This window comes from Helianthus annuus, chromosome 14, assembly GCF_002127325.2.
Source record: "Helianthus annuus cultivar XRQ/B chromosome 14, HanXRQr2.0-SUNRISE, whole genome shotgun sequence".
Lineage (NCBI taxonomy): Eukaryota > Viridiplantae > Streptophyta > Magnoliopsida > Asterales > Asteraceae > Helianthus > Helianthus annuus.
The window spans coordinates 164,840,888-164,853,984 of NC_035446.2; the positions used below are offsets into that span (position 1 = coordinate 164,840,888).

The 13,097-nt window shown below is 44.4% G+C and overlaps 1 protein-coding gene across 1 annotated transcript; it reads right to left on the minus strand.

Moving 5' to 3' along the window:
• Positions 1-4,458: 4,458 nt before the first annotated feature.
• LOC110883274 lies at positions 4,459-8,184 on the minus strand. Its single transcript, XM_022131072.1, has 2 exons — positions 5,066-8,184; positions 4,459-4,957 (listed from the first exon to the last, which is right to left on the minus strand). The coding sequence occupies exons 1-2, from the start codon at positions 8,182-8,184 to the stop codon at positions 4,459-4,461; spliced, it is 3,618 nt and encodes a 1,205-aa protein (XP_021986764.1).
• Between the last annotated feature and the right edge of the window lie 4,913 nt (positions 8,185-13,097).

Genomic DNA, 13,097 nt, shown 5'->3' on the forward strand with positions numbered 1-13,097 from the left:
AATTACAGAAAACGTACTCGATGTTTGCAAACCCTTGCAAGTTATGTACTTTAGCCCTAACTTAGTTAATTTTTTTGTGGTTAAATCTGACTATATGGTAAACTGCAATTTACATTGCCTAGTCAGCTGGCGTAAAAATCCTAAGTTAAATCACTGGTGTATTAAAACAAGGTCCCAATACAAAACAAATCTTGATTTCTCGTTTAACTGTATTGCATTATAAGGTCCCTATATGAAGACTCAAGAACCAGTTGATACGAGCTGGTCAGAGTATAGCTTCAGATGACCCGGCAAGAAACCTGCAAGATCACAAGAGACAAGCACACCGTTAGCCTCGTCACAGGGAGGGGGGCCTCTCTGTGACCAAGCTCGGGCGTGAGAATAAGTATTTGTGAGGAGGAAATAAGTCAGGGAGAGAGAGAGGAGAGATTAGGGAGAGAGAGTAGCGATTACCCATTGCTGGAAGCCTTGGCGGGGTATTTATAGCTTTTGGGTGTGCTGATGTGGCAAGTTAGTTAGAGTCGGACCAGTCGCTATCATGGCGGTTATGGAGGTGGGACCCAGTTAGTTATGTCGCACCATCGTAATGTCCAGCCCGTTTTATAATGCAAGGTCCGGTCCGATCTTAGTATGCCGTGATTCGGCTCTGTTTGTGGCGATGATTTGGTCCAGTCAGGGACGTATCCTCATCAAGTCCCCCTAGTTCGTAGTGTTTCTTAGATAACAGCTTCGAACTATGACGGCGCAATTTTGGCGGTCTAAAGTCTCTGATTTGCTGTTTCGTAGAAATATTTTGAATTTTAAATTTCTAGGCGGTGACCTTAGTTGGGTAACCGACAGTCGTTTTTACGTTTCCCGCCTGATGTGACGGTTGGTGGGCGTCAGCTATCATGACGTGTCACCGTCTGATTGGCGGTTTGAAGTCGGTTCCATTATCCCTATATAAAGGGGGAAAAATAATCCGATTTTACTTTTCACTTTTCATTTTTCACTCTTCATCTTCTTCACCCTTTCCATTCCTTCTTCTCTGAGAACAAGCGGTCTGCAAAACAGGTTAGCTTCTTCCTTACATGGCGTCGAAAAACAACCTGTCCGGTTGCTTTAACACTCTGACGAAAAATGGTTTAACTTGGTATATTGAAAGATATGCAATCCCTGCATCTCTGCACCCTGTTCTCCCCGAAAAGGACACGCCTATTTTTCCGTTTCCTCCGGGGAAAATAGGGGTTTACACATGTTTGTTCGATTATTGTAACTACCGTCTCCCTCTGACGAAGTTCTTGATCGGGGTCCTTACGTTCCACGAGGTTCACATTTCTCAAATGAACCCCTTTGGCCTTGCCAAGGTGTGTCATTTTGAGCTGGCTTGTCGTGGTTTGGGATCCGACCCGGACTTGGATGTGTTCCGGGCTTTTTACAAATTGAATCGGTCCGGTAATTGGTACACCTTTGAGGTCAGAGATAAGGACTCCTGCTGCTATACATGGATTACCACTAGCATAAAGGACTGGAAAGAACGATTTTTCTACGTTGATGACCGGTGCGTTCCGGAGTTTATGGTCTGGAGAACCAAGAAAATGAAACTCCCGTCTTCTCTTCCTAAGGACTTTGAATTTACTAAAGTCTTATACGCAACCTTGATTAAGGAAGCAGGTCGCATACAAAGTTATCCGGAACACATTCTTGTTATGGGACGGATCAGCACGATTTGGTCCGAGCTGGCGTGGTATCCTACCCTTAGGTGGAACGGAGAGGGTTAGTCATGCTTCTTACTTTTGTCATGATGCTCGCCGTGTCACTTGCATAATCATTTTACTTTCTACTTTTATATTTATATTTTTTTATTATACCGGACTTCGGATGCTACTTGCTTATTTTTTTGCAGTTATGGGTTTAAGGGAGGCGTTAAGATTGAAGTCCTTCGACTCCAAGGAGCTTGAGATCCGAGCCACGAGGACACCGAAAGGTGACCCTCCGTATTTAAACGTGGTGAACGAGAATCTTTATCAGATCCGAGAACCGGAGGTTCCGAATGATCAAGGAGGTTTAGCCGGTCAAGGGGGTTCAGGCCCAAATCCTTCGGCACAAACGGCGAACGTTGCTCCGGCTCAGATTGTGATGGCGACCGTCAGTGGTGAGGGTAAAGGTAAAGGGACTGGTTCGATCAGGTCGAAGGGGTCCGGTTCCAAGTTTGTGATCGAAGATGAGGGTGTTCACTTATCTGTGGGAGATGAAGAGGAACGTGCTGAAAATTTGAAGGAGGGTGGTGATGATGGTGATGAGGAAGAGGAGAACGAGGATGGAGAGCCTCAAAATTCTTTGAAAAGGAAAAGGGCTTCGTCTAAGTCTGGTCCGAAACCTAGACAGAAGAAAACGAAGACGGATTTTAAGACTATTACTTTAGATGATGATGATGACCAAGTTACTGGATTCTCTGCTGCTGGAGGCGTGTTAGAAAACTTAGATGCTCATCTTCATAGGGGTCGTACCCCTAGGGACCATCCAAAAAACATTCCGTCGAGCCCATTGTCTTTCGGGGGAGGAGGCATCAAGGTTGTTGCTGATGTTCGTACCTTCGATCCTAAGAAGATCGAACCTTCTCCTTCGGGTAAGTTCACCACGGGGGTTGCTTCTAATGTGTCAAGGCCGAGTCCCAAGCCTGTTGATGGTGGGGACAGTGCCTCTTCGTCCCCTTTATGGTTTAACACTGAAGCTGTTTTCTTATCACGGGAGTTAGGTTTGGGCGGCATTGAGGATATGGATTCAACTCGGGCATTGGAGAAGTATGTTCCGGTGTGGTCGTTGACGAACAAGGACCGGATAGTGGATGCTTTGTCAGCGAAAATGGCGTTATTCCATTTTGGGACTCCGGCTGAGCACTCTCATTATCGGAAGATGAGTGGCCCAGAGCTTGGAAATGCACTTATGGTAAACCAAGCCCAGTCTAACTCATTGGTGGTAGAGTCGTATAAACGTTGGATTGAGTCGGAATCAACTTGTAACAAACTCCGACGCGAAATTGCCAATTTGGAAAAGGAAGATAATGTTTGCTTGAAAACAAAACAAGAATTGAGCTCTCTTCGGTCTCAAATTGATCTTTTAAAAGAGCAAAACTTAGAAGCCAAGGAAGTTAACAAATCGTCCCAAGCCTCGGCTGCGGCCGCTTATGAGGCTCGAGATAAAGCTCTTCAAGATTTGGAAACTTTTAAGTCAAAATTTGCCGACTTGGAGAAGAAGTTATCTGGTGTAGAGAAAAAACATGCGGCCGAGCTGAAGGAAATGCAGACATCTCACGATCAACTTCTGGCTGATTATCACCGCCTAGTTGATGGTATGTTCACAATCTTCTTATCTTTTTTTTTTTTTGCTCCCCTTTTTCGACCCATTGAATCTTGTTTCTTTGTAGCTAAAGATGAAGTAGAGAGAGCTCGTGACAGGGAGATCGAGTCACATAAAGCAACGATCGATGAGGCAAAAGGGATGTTGATTCGGTGTGAGCGTGATATGATTGAATCGTATGCCCAATTGTCAGAGCTTAAACTCACCAAGCAATGGTTCTTAACAGACGGGGTCGCGTGGGTTGTCAAACTGGTGCATCAAAGCCCGGAACTGGAGAAAGTTGTTGCGGATTTGGTGAACAGTGTCAACGCAGTCGGAGCGAACGAAGGTATTAAGCACGGCTTTGAAGCCGCGAAGGGACCTGCTCGATCTTTCGAGGAAGTTCCAGGGTATGATGGGGATGCTCAAGACAAGTTAGATGCTACGGTAAAAGCTTTTGAAAATTTCAACATCTCTGTACTTGGGAAGATTGCTGATCTGGTGGACGAACCCTTGTCCGTCATCAAGCAGCAAAGCGAATTTCCCATAGTGAAAGAAGACTTGGAAGTTTGAAGTTTCGATCTTTCTCATCATATAGCTTTTGGCTTTTGTTTGCTACTGTAACCGTACATTTTTAAACATATACTTTTCTTTGTCATATAACTACTACAACTTTTGCTTGAACTGCTCGACTGTTATGTTTTGTACGGAATCGGATCTTGCCATTAGTTATTCATTCCTGGCTACTTGGTTTTTAGTTTGCGTCCAAACTTAAACTGTTCGACCAGGTTTTTAGTTGTTTGATTGTAATCGGGCCGTTTTAGGTACGGACCGCTTTGCTCGATAGATTTTTTTATTTCTTAAACTATTTGAGCCTTCTCGATCGGCGCGAGGCATGGGTCGAGGCCCGTTTGTGCACGTTTTTAGAAATTGTTCGAACTTATAAATATGCTATTTTATACTCATAAAAGTACAGATCGCTTTATTCATTAATTTGCGAGTTGTTGGTCCGGGGCAAAACCCTCCCGGTTTACAAAGAGAACGGAGAAAATACCGGGGCATTACCCTCCCGGATTACATATGGAAATTGGAAAAATAAAAAATAACAGATAGCGATCTTTTTAAGCCGTAGCAGGCCGCTTACATGAAACATTTCTTTAAATGCACCCCGTTCCACGTCCGGGGTACTGGCGTTCCATCAATTTTTTCCAACATATACGAGCCCTTATCGCTAGCTTCTTTAACTCGGTACGGTCCCTCCCATTTTGGGGCTAGCTTGCCGGGAGCCTCGATGCGGCTCGCATCGTTGTTTCGGAGCACATAATCTCCGACCTTGAACTTGTAGAACTTAGCCCGAGCATTATAGTATTTTTCAATCTTCTTCTTGTACCGGGCCTCCTTGATTGCCGCAATGTTCCGGCGCTCTTCTAACAGGTCAAGGTTGGACCGGAGTTCACGTTCATTTTCCTCCCAATTCTTGCACCTCTGATTTGGGAGTCCGATCTCGGCGGGAATCACTGCTTCAGTACCGTAGGTAAGACTAAACGGTGTTTCTCCGTTGCTGGTCTTGTGCAGTGTTCGGTGCGCCCATAGGACATTTGGCAACTCGTCCGCCCAGCCTTTTCCCTCGTAACCTAGCCTTCTTTTTATTCCATCGACGATGCGTCGATTTATCTGTTCGACCTGTCCGTTGCCCTAAGGGTGAGCAACCGAGGAAAAGACTTGGTTGATTTTTAGATTTTCATACCATCGCTTGAAGGGGTTCTCTGCAAACTTCTTTGCATTGTCACTTATGATGTAGAGTGGAAGACCGAATCGGCATACTATTTGTTCCCAGAAGAATCGTGTCACATTGTAGCCGGAGATGATTGTAAACGGTCGAGCTTCCACCCACTTGGTGAAATAATCCACCGCGACTAACAGATATTGAGCGCTTCCGCTTGATCTTGGAAAAGGTCCGACGATATCAACGCCCCACTTTTGGAAGGGCCATGCAGCGGTTACTGGTATCATTTCGTTTTTGGCTCGAAGGCTGGTTGGTGCATGCCTTTGGCATTCGTCACACTGTTGGAGCTCTTTCACGGCGCTTTCATGCATCCCGGGCCAGTAATACCCTGCGTTTTTGACTTTTGTCATGATCATCTTAGGTCCGGCATGGATACCACAGATGCCGTAGTGTATTTCCCTGATGATATAGCTAGCTTGCTCCGGGTCCAGACACTTTAGCAGTGGTCCGAGAAAGGTCTTTCGGTATAAGCCTCCTTCCTGCATCTGATACTGGAGGGAGTTGACTTGGATCTTTCTTGCTTCCGCTTTATCGACCGGCAAAACGTCATGCACCAAATAGTTAATTATTGGCGTCATCCATGTTTGTGATGGTGCCTCGACCTGCATTAGTTGCGGAGCTGCGATTGAAGGTGTAGCTAGAACTTCGACTCTCACTTCTTTGGCTAGGTGACTGAATGATACCGATGCCAACTTGCTCAACGCATCCGCCTTCTTGTTCTTGCTACGGGGGATATGCTCGACCCTACATGCTTCGAATGATGCCATCGCCTGCTTTACCTGTTCAAGATATTCGACCATGTTTGCTTCCCTCGCCTCATATTCTCCGTTTACCTGATTTGCTACAAGCAGCGAATCCACATGGGCTATAACATTTTTTGCTCCGACTCTCTGCGCTAGGCGTAGGCCAGCTAGGAGGGCTTCATACTCAGCTTCGTTATTTGAACTCTTGAATTCTAGCCGGAGTGCATACGTTATATCCGTTCCGTCTGGATCGGTGAGAATTAGGCCCGCTCCTGCTCCTTCGGCACTAGAAGCGCCGTCGGTATACAAGGACCACGGCTTTTCTGGAGCTTTTTCTACCTCTTCAGTTCCTTTCTCCTCCGGTATTTCGACCAAAAAATCTGCTATTACTTGTCCTTTCAACGGACCTTTAGTTCGGAAGGTGATGTTGAATGCGCCCAATTCAATCGCCCATTTTGCCATTCGACCCGAGACCTCAGGTCGTCGGAGAACGTGTTGGATTCTTTGGTCTGTTCGTACCTCAATTGGATGGGCCTGAAAGTATCGGCGAAGTCTTCTTGAAGCATGGACCAGAGCCAAGGCTAATTTTTCCAAGTTTGAATATCTTGTTTCGTAATCTTTTAACGTTCGGCTTACGTAATAAATGGGGATTTGTTTTCCAGTTCGGTGAGCGACTAACACTGCACTGATGGCTCCGAACGATGCGGCTAAGTATACCATTAACACCTCATCTTCTTCTGGTACGGTGAGAGTTGGCAAGGTGCCCAAACAGGTTTTAAGCTCTTCGAAAGCTCGTGCGGCCTCTTCCGTCCTTTTGGACTCCGATCTAAAGCTTTTTCTCAGAACATCCATGAACGGGAGCGATCGGTCTGCTGCTTTTGACAAGAACCGATGGAGGGCAGCCAATCGCCCGTTTAAGGACTGAATTTCTTTAACCGACGTCGGAGGCTTCATTGTGAGAACAGCATCAATCTTGTCGGGGTTGGCTCGTAAGCCTTTTGATCCGACCATGACTCCCAGAAATTTACCTTCCTCTACCCCGAACGTACATTTTTTTGGATTCAGCTTCATGTTGATGCTTCGGAGTCGGGTAAACGTTTCGAGTATGTCTTTTAGCATGGCGGCCTCATCGTGACTTTTGATCACGATGTCATCAACGTATACTTCTACGTTTCGCTCGATCTGATCCTTAAAAGCTTTGTTCATCAAACGCTGATACGTAGCACCGGCGTTTTTCAAACCGAACGGCATTTTAGTAAAGCAATACACTCCTTCATTGGTGACAAAGGCCGTCTTATCCTCATCTTCGACCGCCATTTGTATTTGATGATATCCCTTGTAAGCATCCAAAAAACACTTTAACCTGAACGTAGCGACGGAGTCAATCTTCTCGTCAATCTCCGGTAGAGGAAAACAATCTTTTGGGCACGCATTGTTTAAATCGGTGAAATCGATGCACATTCTCCATGAATTATCTTTCTTCCGTACCATGACGGGGTTTGATACCCATGTTTGATACCGAACCTCTCGAATGATTCCTGCGTCTAGGAGGCTTTTAACATCTTTTGCAATGGCTTTGGCTCGATCCGGCGCCATGTGCCTTTTCCTTTGTGCTATTGGTTTGATGGATTCTTTTACATTCAGGTGATGTTGTGCCATAGATCTAGGGACTCCCTGCATATCGGAGTGCTTCCATGCAAAGACGTCTATCGAGTTACTTAACAACTCCCATAAAAGCTTCTTTGTTCGTTTTGAGAGCTGGGCGCCAATGGCTACTTGTTGTTCGGGGAAATCCGGGTTGATTGCCCAAAGTTCCGTAGGTACTTCGGACTTTTTGGAGCTCGTTTCCGCAGCGTGTCTCACTTCGGCGACAAGCGAATTCGACTCTGAGCATATAGTGGCAACTCCGGCCTCGGTAGGGAATTTAATAGCTCCGTGTATTGTCGAGCTGATTGCTCCGAGAGCTCGCAACCCGGGTCGTCCAAGTATTATGTTGTGTGAAGAATGAGTTCGAACGACTAAGAAAGTTAGCGGTACTGTTCTACTTTTGCTACCGTCTTTGAATGTGGTCGGGAGAGTAATCTGTCCAATCGGACGGACTACCTCTCCTGAGAAACTTATCAAGGGGGTAGATACTTCGATCAACTTCCTTTTTGTTTGGGGATTCAACTGCTGGAAGCATTGGATATACATGATCTCAAAAGCGCTTCCTCCGTCCACATAAATTCGTCGAACCAGATGTCCGGCGACAACAGCTGAAATTGTAATCGGTCCGTCCCGAGCATCATCGGGGTCGACCGGAGGGAAGTACGTTGGTTGGTGCATCCATGCCGCCATATGCTGGTTCGATCGCTTTACCCCTCTTGGTTCGGCGGACCGGATCATGTTGATTCCGGGCTCGGTGTTCGGATTATCAACTGCTGTTGCTGGCTTTTTTCCATCTTTTACTTCTTTTACAAGATGTGAGAGTTTACCGGGATCGAACGGCCTTTTCGATTTCTTGCTTTAGAGCCCAACATTCATCAGTTGTGTGGCCTTTGTCTCGGTGATACTCGCAATATTTCTTGGAGTGCTTATCCGAGGTGGGTCGTTGTTTCGAAGGCGTAGGGAAACGAGTAGTCTCCGTGCTGAGGATTTCGCTCGGCGACTTTGTTAATTCGGAGAAACTGTTGAATCGCACGTTTCCCGTCCGGAAACTGCTTCGATCGGACTTTTGATACGGGCCACGGCTTCTGTTCCAGTTAGTGGACCTATCTTTTGGTGGTGATGCGTTTCGTTTCCACGATGCGGTTCGTGCTTTGGAGTTCCTGACGGTTGCTTCATTCGGCTGGCCGCAAGCACTCTTCCCTCGAACAAAAGCTCGAGCTCTTTCCATGAGTATCTCCATGGTTTTTGGGAGATCTTCATGAAGTTTTTCCACCAACTGATTGTTCCGCACCCCGTGACAGAATCCCGAAACTCGGAGCTGATCAACTGCTCCGCTTATCTGCATACTTTCTCGGTTGAAACGGTCTATAAAATCCTCTACAGATTCTCCATCGCGGCGTTTTATGTGATGTACCTCAGTAATGTCTTTTTTGCAACGACGCTGCTGACAAAAGTTTTGCAAAAATATACGTCGGAAATCCTCAAAGTGGTCGATCGACCCTTCTGGCAACCCATCAAACCACACCCTGGCCGATCCGGTGAGAGTTTGGGCGAACATAAGACACCAAGCCGGCATAGGCCACTGCTCGACCTTAGCCGCTCCGGCAAACGCGAACATGTGGTCGTCCGGATCGGACGTACCATCGTAAAATTTCAACGTGGGAGGCATCTTCAGCTTAGCTGGGAGCGGGGCGTTGACGATCCGCAACGTAAACTTTGATTGTGAAGTCATAGACGTGGGATGGTATGGCATGAGCAGCTCTTGGTCTTGGGGGTTTAAACCCACAGATCCCTGGAGAAACAGGTCGTTTAGACCGTTATTCATCGGAGCACTTGTTACCGAGGAAAATTGCGTAATATGCGGTATAGGGGTGGAGATCATAGAACTTACCAGAGATCCGGAAACGAAAGGTCTGACGGAGACAGGGTTCCCCCCTGGATAGGCATTGGTAAACAAGTTTGCTCGGAGACTTTGCAGCATCTCATCTCTCTGTTGCTGCTGCTGCAATTGACGCAACAGATCGGCGTTCCTTAAAAGAAAAGCATTGTCGAAATTAGGTAATGGCGTGATGACTGGGGCAGTGACAGACAGCTTGGTGACGGAACTTCCACCTACAGGATTTGCAGCTGGAGGAACCGACGCAGAGCCTAACGAGGCTGCTGAGGCGACAACTGCTGCTGGAGCAATTGTGGAGTTAGCGTTTCCGTCCCATATATCACTGTAAGATGGGAAGGTATTGGTGGAGACTGCTGTCGCTAATTCTGCCATGACTTCGAAAAAATGAGAACAAAGAAATGAATTATGTGAATTCGAGGGGATGGCGCCACTGAAGACTCAAGAACCAGTTGATACGAGCTGGTCAGAGTATAGCTTCAGATGACCCGGCAAGAAACCTGCAAGATCACAAGAGACAAGCACACCGTTAGCCTCGTCACAGGGAGGGGGGCCTCTCTGTGACCAAGCTCGGGCGTGAGAATAAGTATTTGTGAGGAGGAAATAAGTCAGGGAGAGAGAGAGGAGAGATTAGGGAGAGAGAGTAGCGATTACCCATTGCTGGAAGCCTTGGCGGGGTATTTATAGCTTTTGGGTATGCTGATGTGGCAAGTTAGTTAGAGTTGGACCAGTCGCTATCATGGCGGTTATGGAGGTGGGACCCAGTTAGTTATGTCGCACCATCATAATGTCCGGCCCGTTTTATAATGCAAGGTCCGGTCCGATCTTAGTATGCCGTGATTCGGTCCGGTCAGGGACGTATCCTCATCACTATACAAAACAAATCTTTATTTCTCGTTTAACTTTATTGCATTATAATTGAAAGTTTTATTTTGAACAGCTCTAACATGCTCATATGAACTCTTCAAACCCACCTATCTTGTATAAATAGGAAGTGTTGTCACATGCCAACTAAAGTTTTTGCAAAAACTTTATGTACGTTTGAGGCACGATGTAAGATATTTTTAACTCGTAGGGCGGAAACATGAAAACCGAAAGAGAAAAGTGTTGAGTGAACGAGTATATTATTGAATAAGGATAAGTCATCACATCAAGTTCCCTTGCTTCTGGAATTCTAAATTTGCCAGCTATAATCATATATCTAAAATTTAGAAAATGACATATATAATAAAATTAAATAAATACATGACATTAGATAATAAATCATTTACGCGCTTTTGCACTAAAATTAGAATGGCTAGAGATTGCGAAAGTTGGGAGAAAATCATCATTCTTGAAATCAAAGCTCTAAATGATGGACTCCGGGTCCAAGAAGTATGATAACAATTGAATTAGCTTCGTATCACTTACACTTACATGACATGTAACGACCAAGGCTCTACTTCTAAAGGTGTGCGCTCATCAAGACTTCAGTCCTAAAGCCATGATGCACGAATTTGAGCTCTCGGTTAGGCATAACGTTTAACATTAACTCAAACTTCTTGTAAATGATTAAGGATTTGAAACAACTTGAAGAGAAAAAGTAAGCCAAGAACCCACACACTTAAAAGGGGTCCGATGGACATGCTGTTTTGCTTGAGGAGTTGAGACAAATTTGAGGGTATCTCCAACGGGCTTAGTGACTTCATGTTTGTCACATGACATGCATATATGTTAAATCTATGTATTCTTAAATAAAATAACGTAAAATATTAATACGATAAATATCTAGTTTGATACCAACGTCAAAACCAAATATACCAACGTCGAAACCAAATATGAAACACTTGGCATTTTAAAGCCGATGGTCCCGCCATTTCGACAGGTTGCAAGGTTGTTCTTTAGTTTTTTTATTGGATGATAAGTGTCATTGAATTGAGAGAGTATAATATGAATGATGTATAACGAAATATTTATTTTTTTCGTTACGTTTATTTAGGAAAGCTAGATTTGGTAGCGACAACGCACAAAGAGCATGTAGAATGCACATCGGCTTGACAACCACACTCATAAAAAGAACGCGGAAGTAAAAGCATTTTTATTTTTTAAGTTATAAAACTTTAAACAAACTAGTGAGAAGACGTGTGGTCACTTTTTGTTAAAATATTATTTATTCTATGTTCGTCTCAAAGCTTTTGGATAACAGTTTTCTTGCAAATTAGTTGCGTGAAATATGCTACAGTTCCTGAAAGCGAAATTTGTATTTATGTGTATATTTTCAGTGGAAATTAAATAGCAAGGTTGATTTAAATGTTCTACTGGTTTGAGTTGAAGAGCATGTGCCGTCTCTTTGACAGCAACCGATCATGTCGATATAGAGACTGCAAATATAATATAATTATTATATCTTTCTCCTAAATCTCGTATTGGTATTTCTACATATGTACATATAGCGAAGTGTTTTGTAGTCTTGTGTATCATAAAGTATAGTAAATGCGATTGATAGTAGTCTCATTATAGACATTGGTCTTGTAGTGTAGATTTAGAAGTAAGCTTAGTGTCACGGGCCAAATATTTGAAGGTCGCAATATTGTGGGTTGTGTTTGAACGTTTGGGTTACTGGCTAGTCCTGGACTTTATTGGGGGACGGAGTCAGTGTCAATGAAGAGGTGTACGTGTCAAGTCGTGCAAACGACGAACGCACCACTGGTCGAGAGCTGACGCCGCTCTCCTGATGAGTCCAAGGCAGGACTAAACCAGTGACCCACACAAAGAAGCGGGATGGATTGGCTTGTCCCCGGGGACTTGGGGACGCCACACGGGGGTCAAAAAGTAACCCCGTGACATTAGTGAGTGTAAGTTAGCCGTTAAAAAATAAATTGTTAGACACCTTCTTTGTCTCGCTACGAAAACATAAATTATAAACCATATATCTACTTAACAACAAAAACCAAAACAACCCGACAAAAGTGGCATCTCGTTTGCTACCCATTTTCAGGGTCCAACCCATTTCTTTACACCAAACCTTTGCATAAACCGCTCCGTCATTCCCTGCAAGAATTCTATACTTGTCCTTGTAAAATTGGTGCACTCGAACCTAAAAAAAGCCGTCAAGATTCTCTATACGTAATTAGTGACTTCTTGCGGCCATGTAGCTTTCAACGGCAATTGTTTCAAGAACGTCAGCTTGTAGACTGGTCTTGGGTTCAAGAAGAAAAAAAATCTTGCCTAACCCTTTCTCCATGTAACGCCCAGCGTTTCGATACTTTTATTATCTCGGCAAGTCTCATCATACTTCCTATCTTGTGATGCTTTTACACTCGAGACGATCGATCATAATGAGAAATGATACTATTTGAATCTTAAATTTTGTCAAACTATGTGAAACTTTTACTCTATGTGATGCTTTTGTGATGCTTCTCATATATGAACGATGTGAATCTTGACTCTTGTGATGCTTTATATATGAACGATGTGAATCTTGACTCTTGTGATGCTTTATATGTGAACGATGTGTATATTCTAGAAACTTGACACTTATTATGCTTGATAAACAAGAGACTAGTTTTAACACGAATCCGAAACACGAAGTTACTCTTGTTGTTGGATACCTAGAGGAATAATAATGCTATAATAATCACTCGCAATAAAATGCAACGCTTAACCTAGCTCACAAAACGAACCAAAGTCGGAAAACTAGCAAACACGAATCGGCTGTCCGAATGGACAT

What these genes read in the sequence shown, in the direction of transcription:
- LOC110883274 (XM_022131072.1), bottom strand. Translation starts at nt 8,184, where the DNA reads ATGGCGGCATGGATGCACCAACCAACGTACTTCCCTCCGGTCGACCCC. An exon ending in GAGAACCCCTTCAAGCGATG is followed by an intron (nt 4,958 to 5,065) that starts GTATGAAAATCT and finishes AATAAAAAGAAG; the next exon opens with GCTAGGTTACGAGGGAAAAG.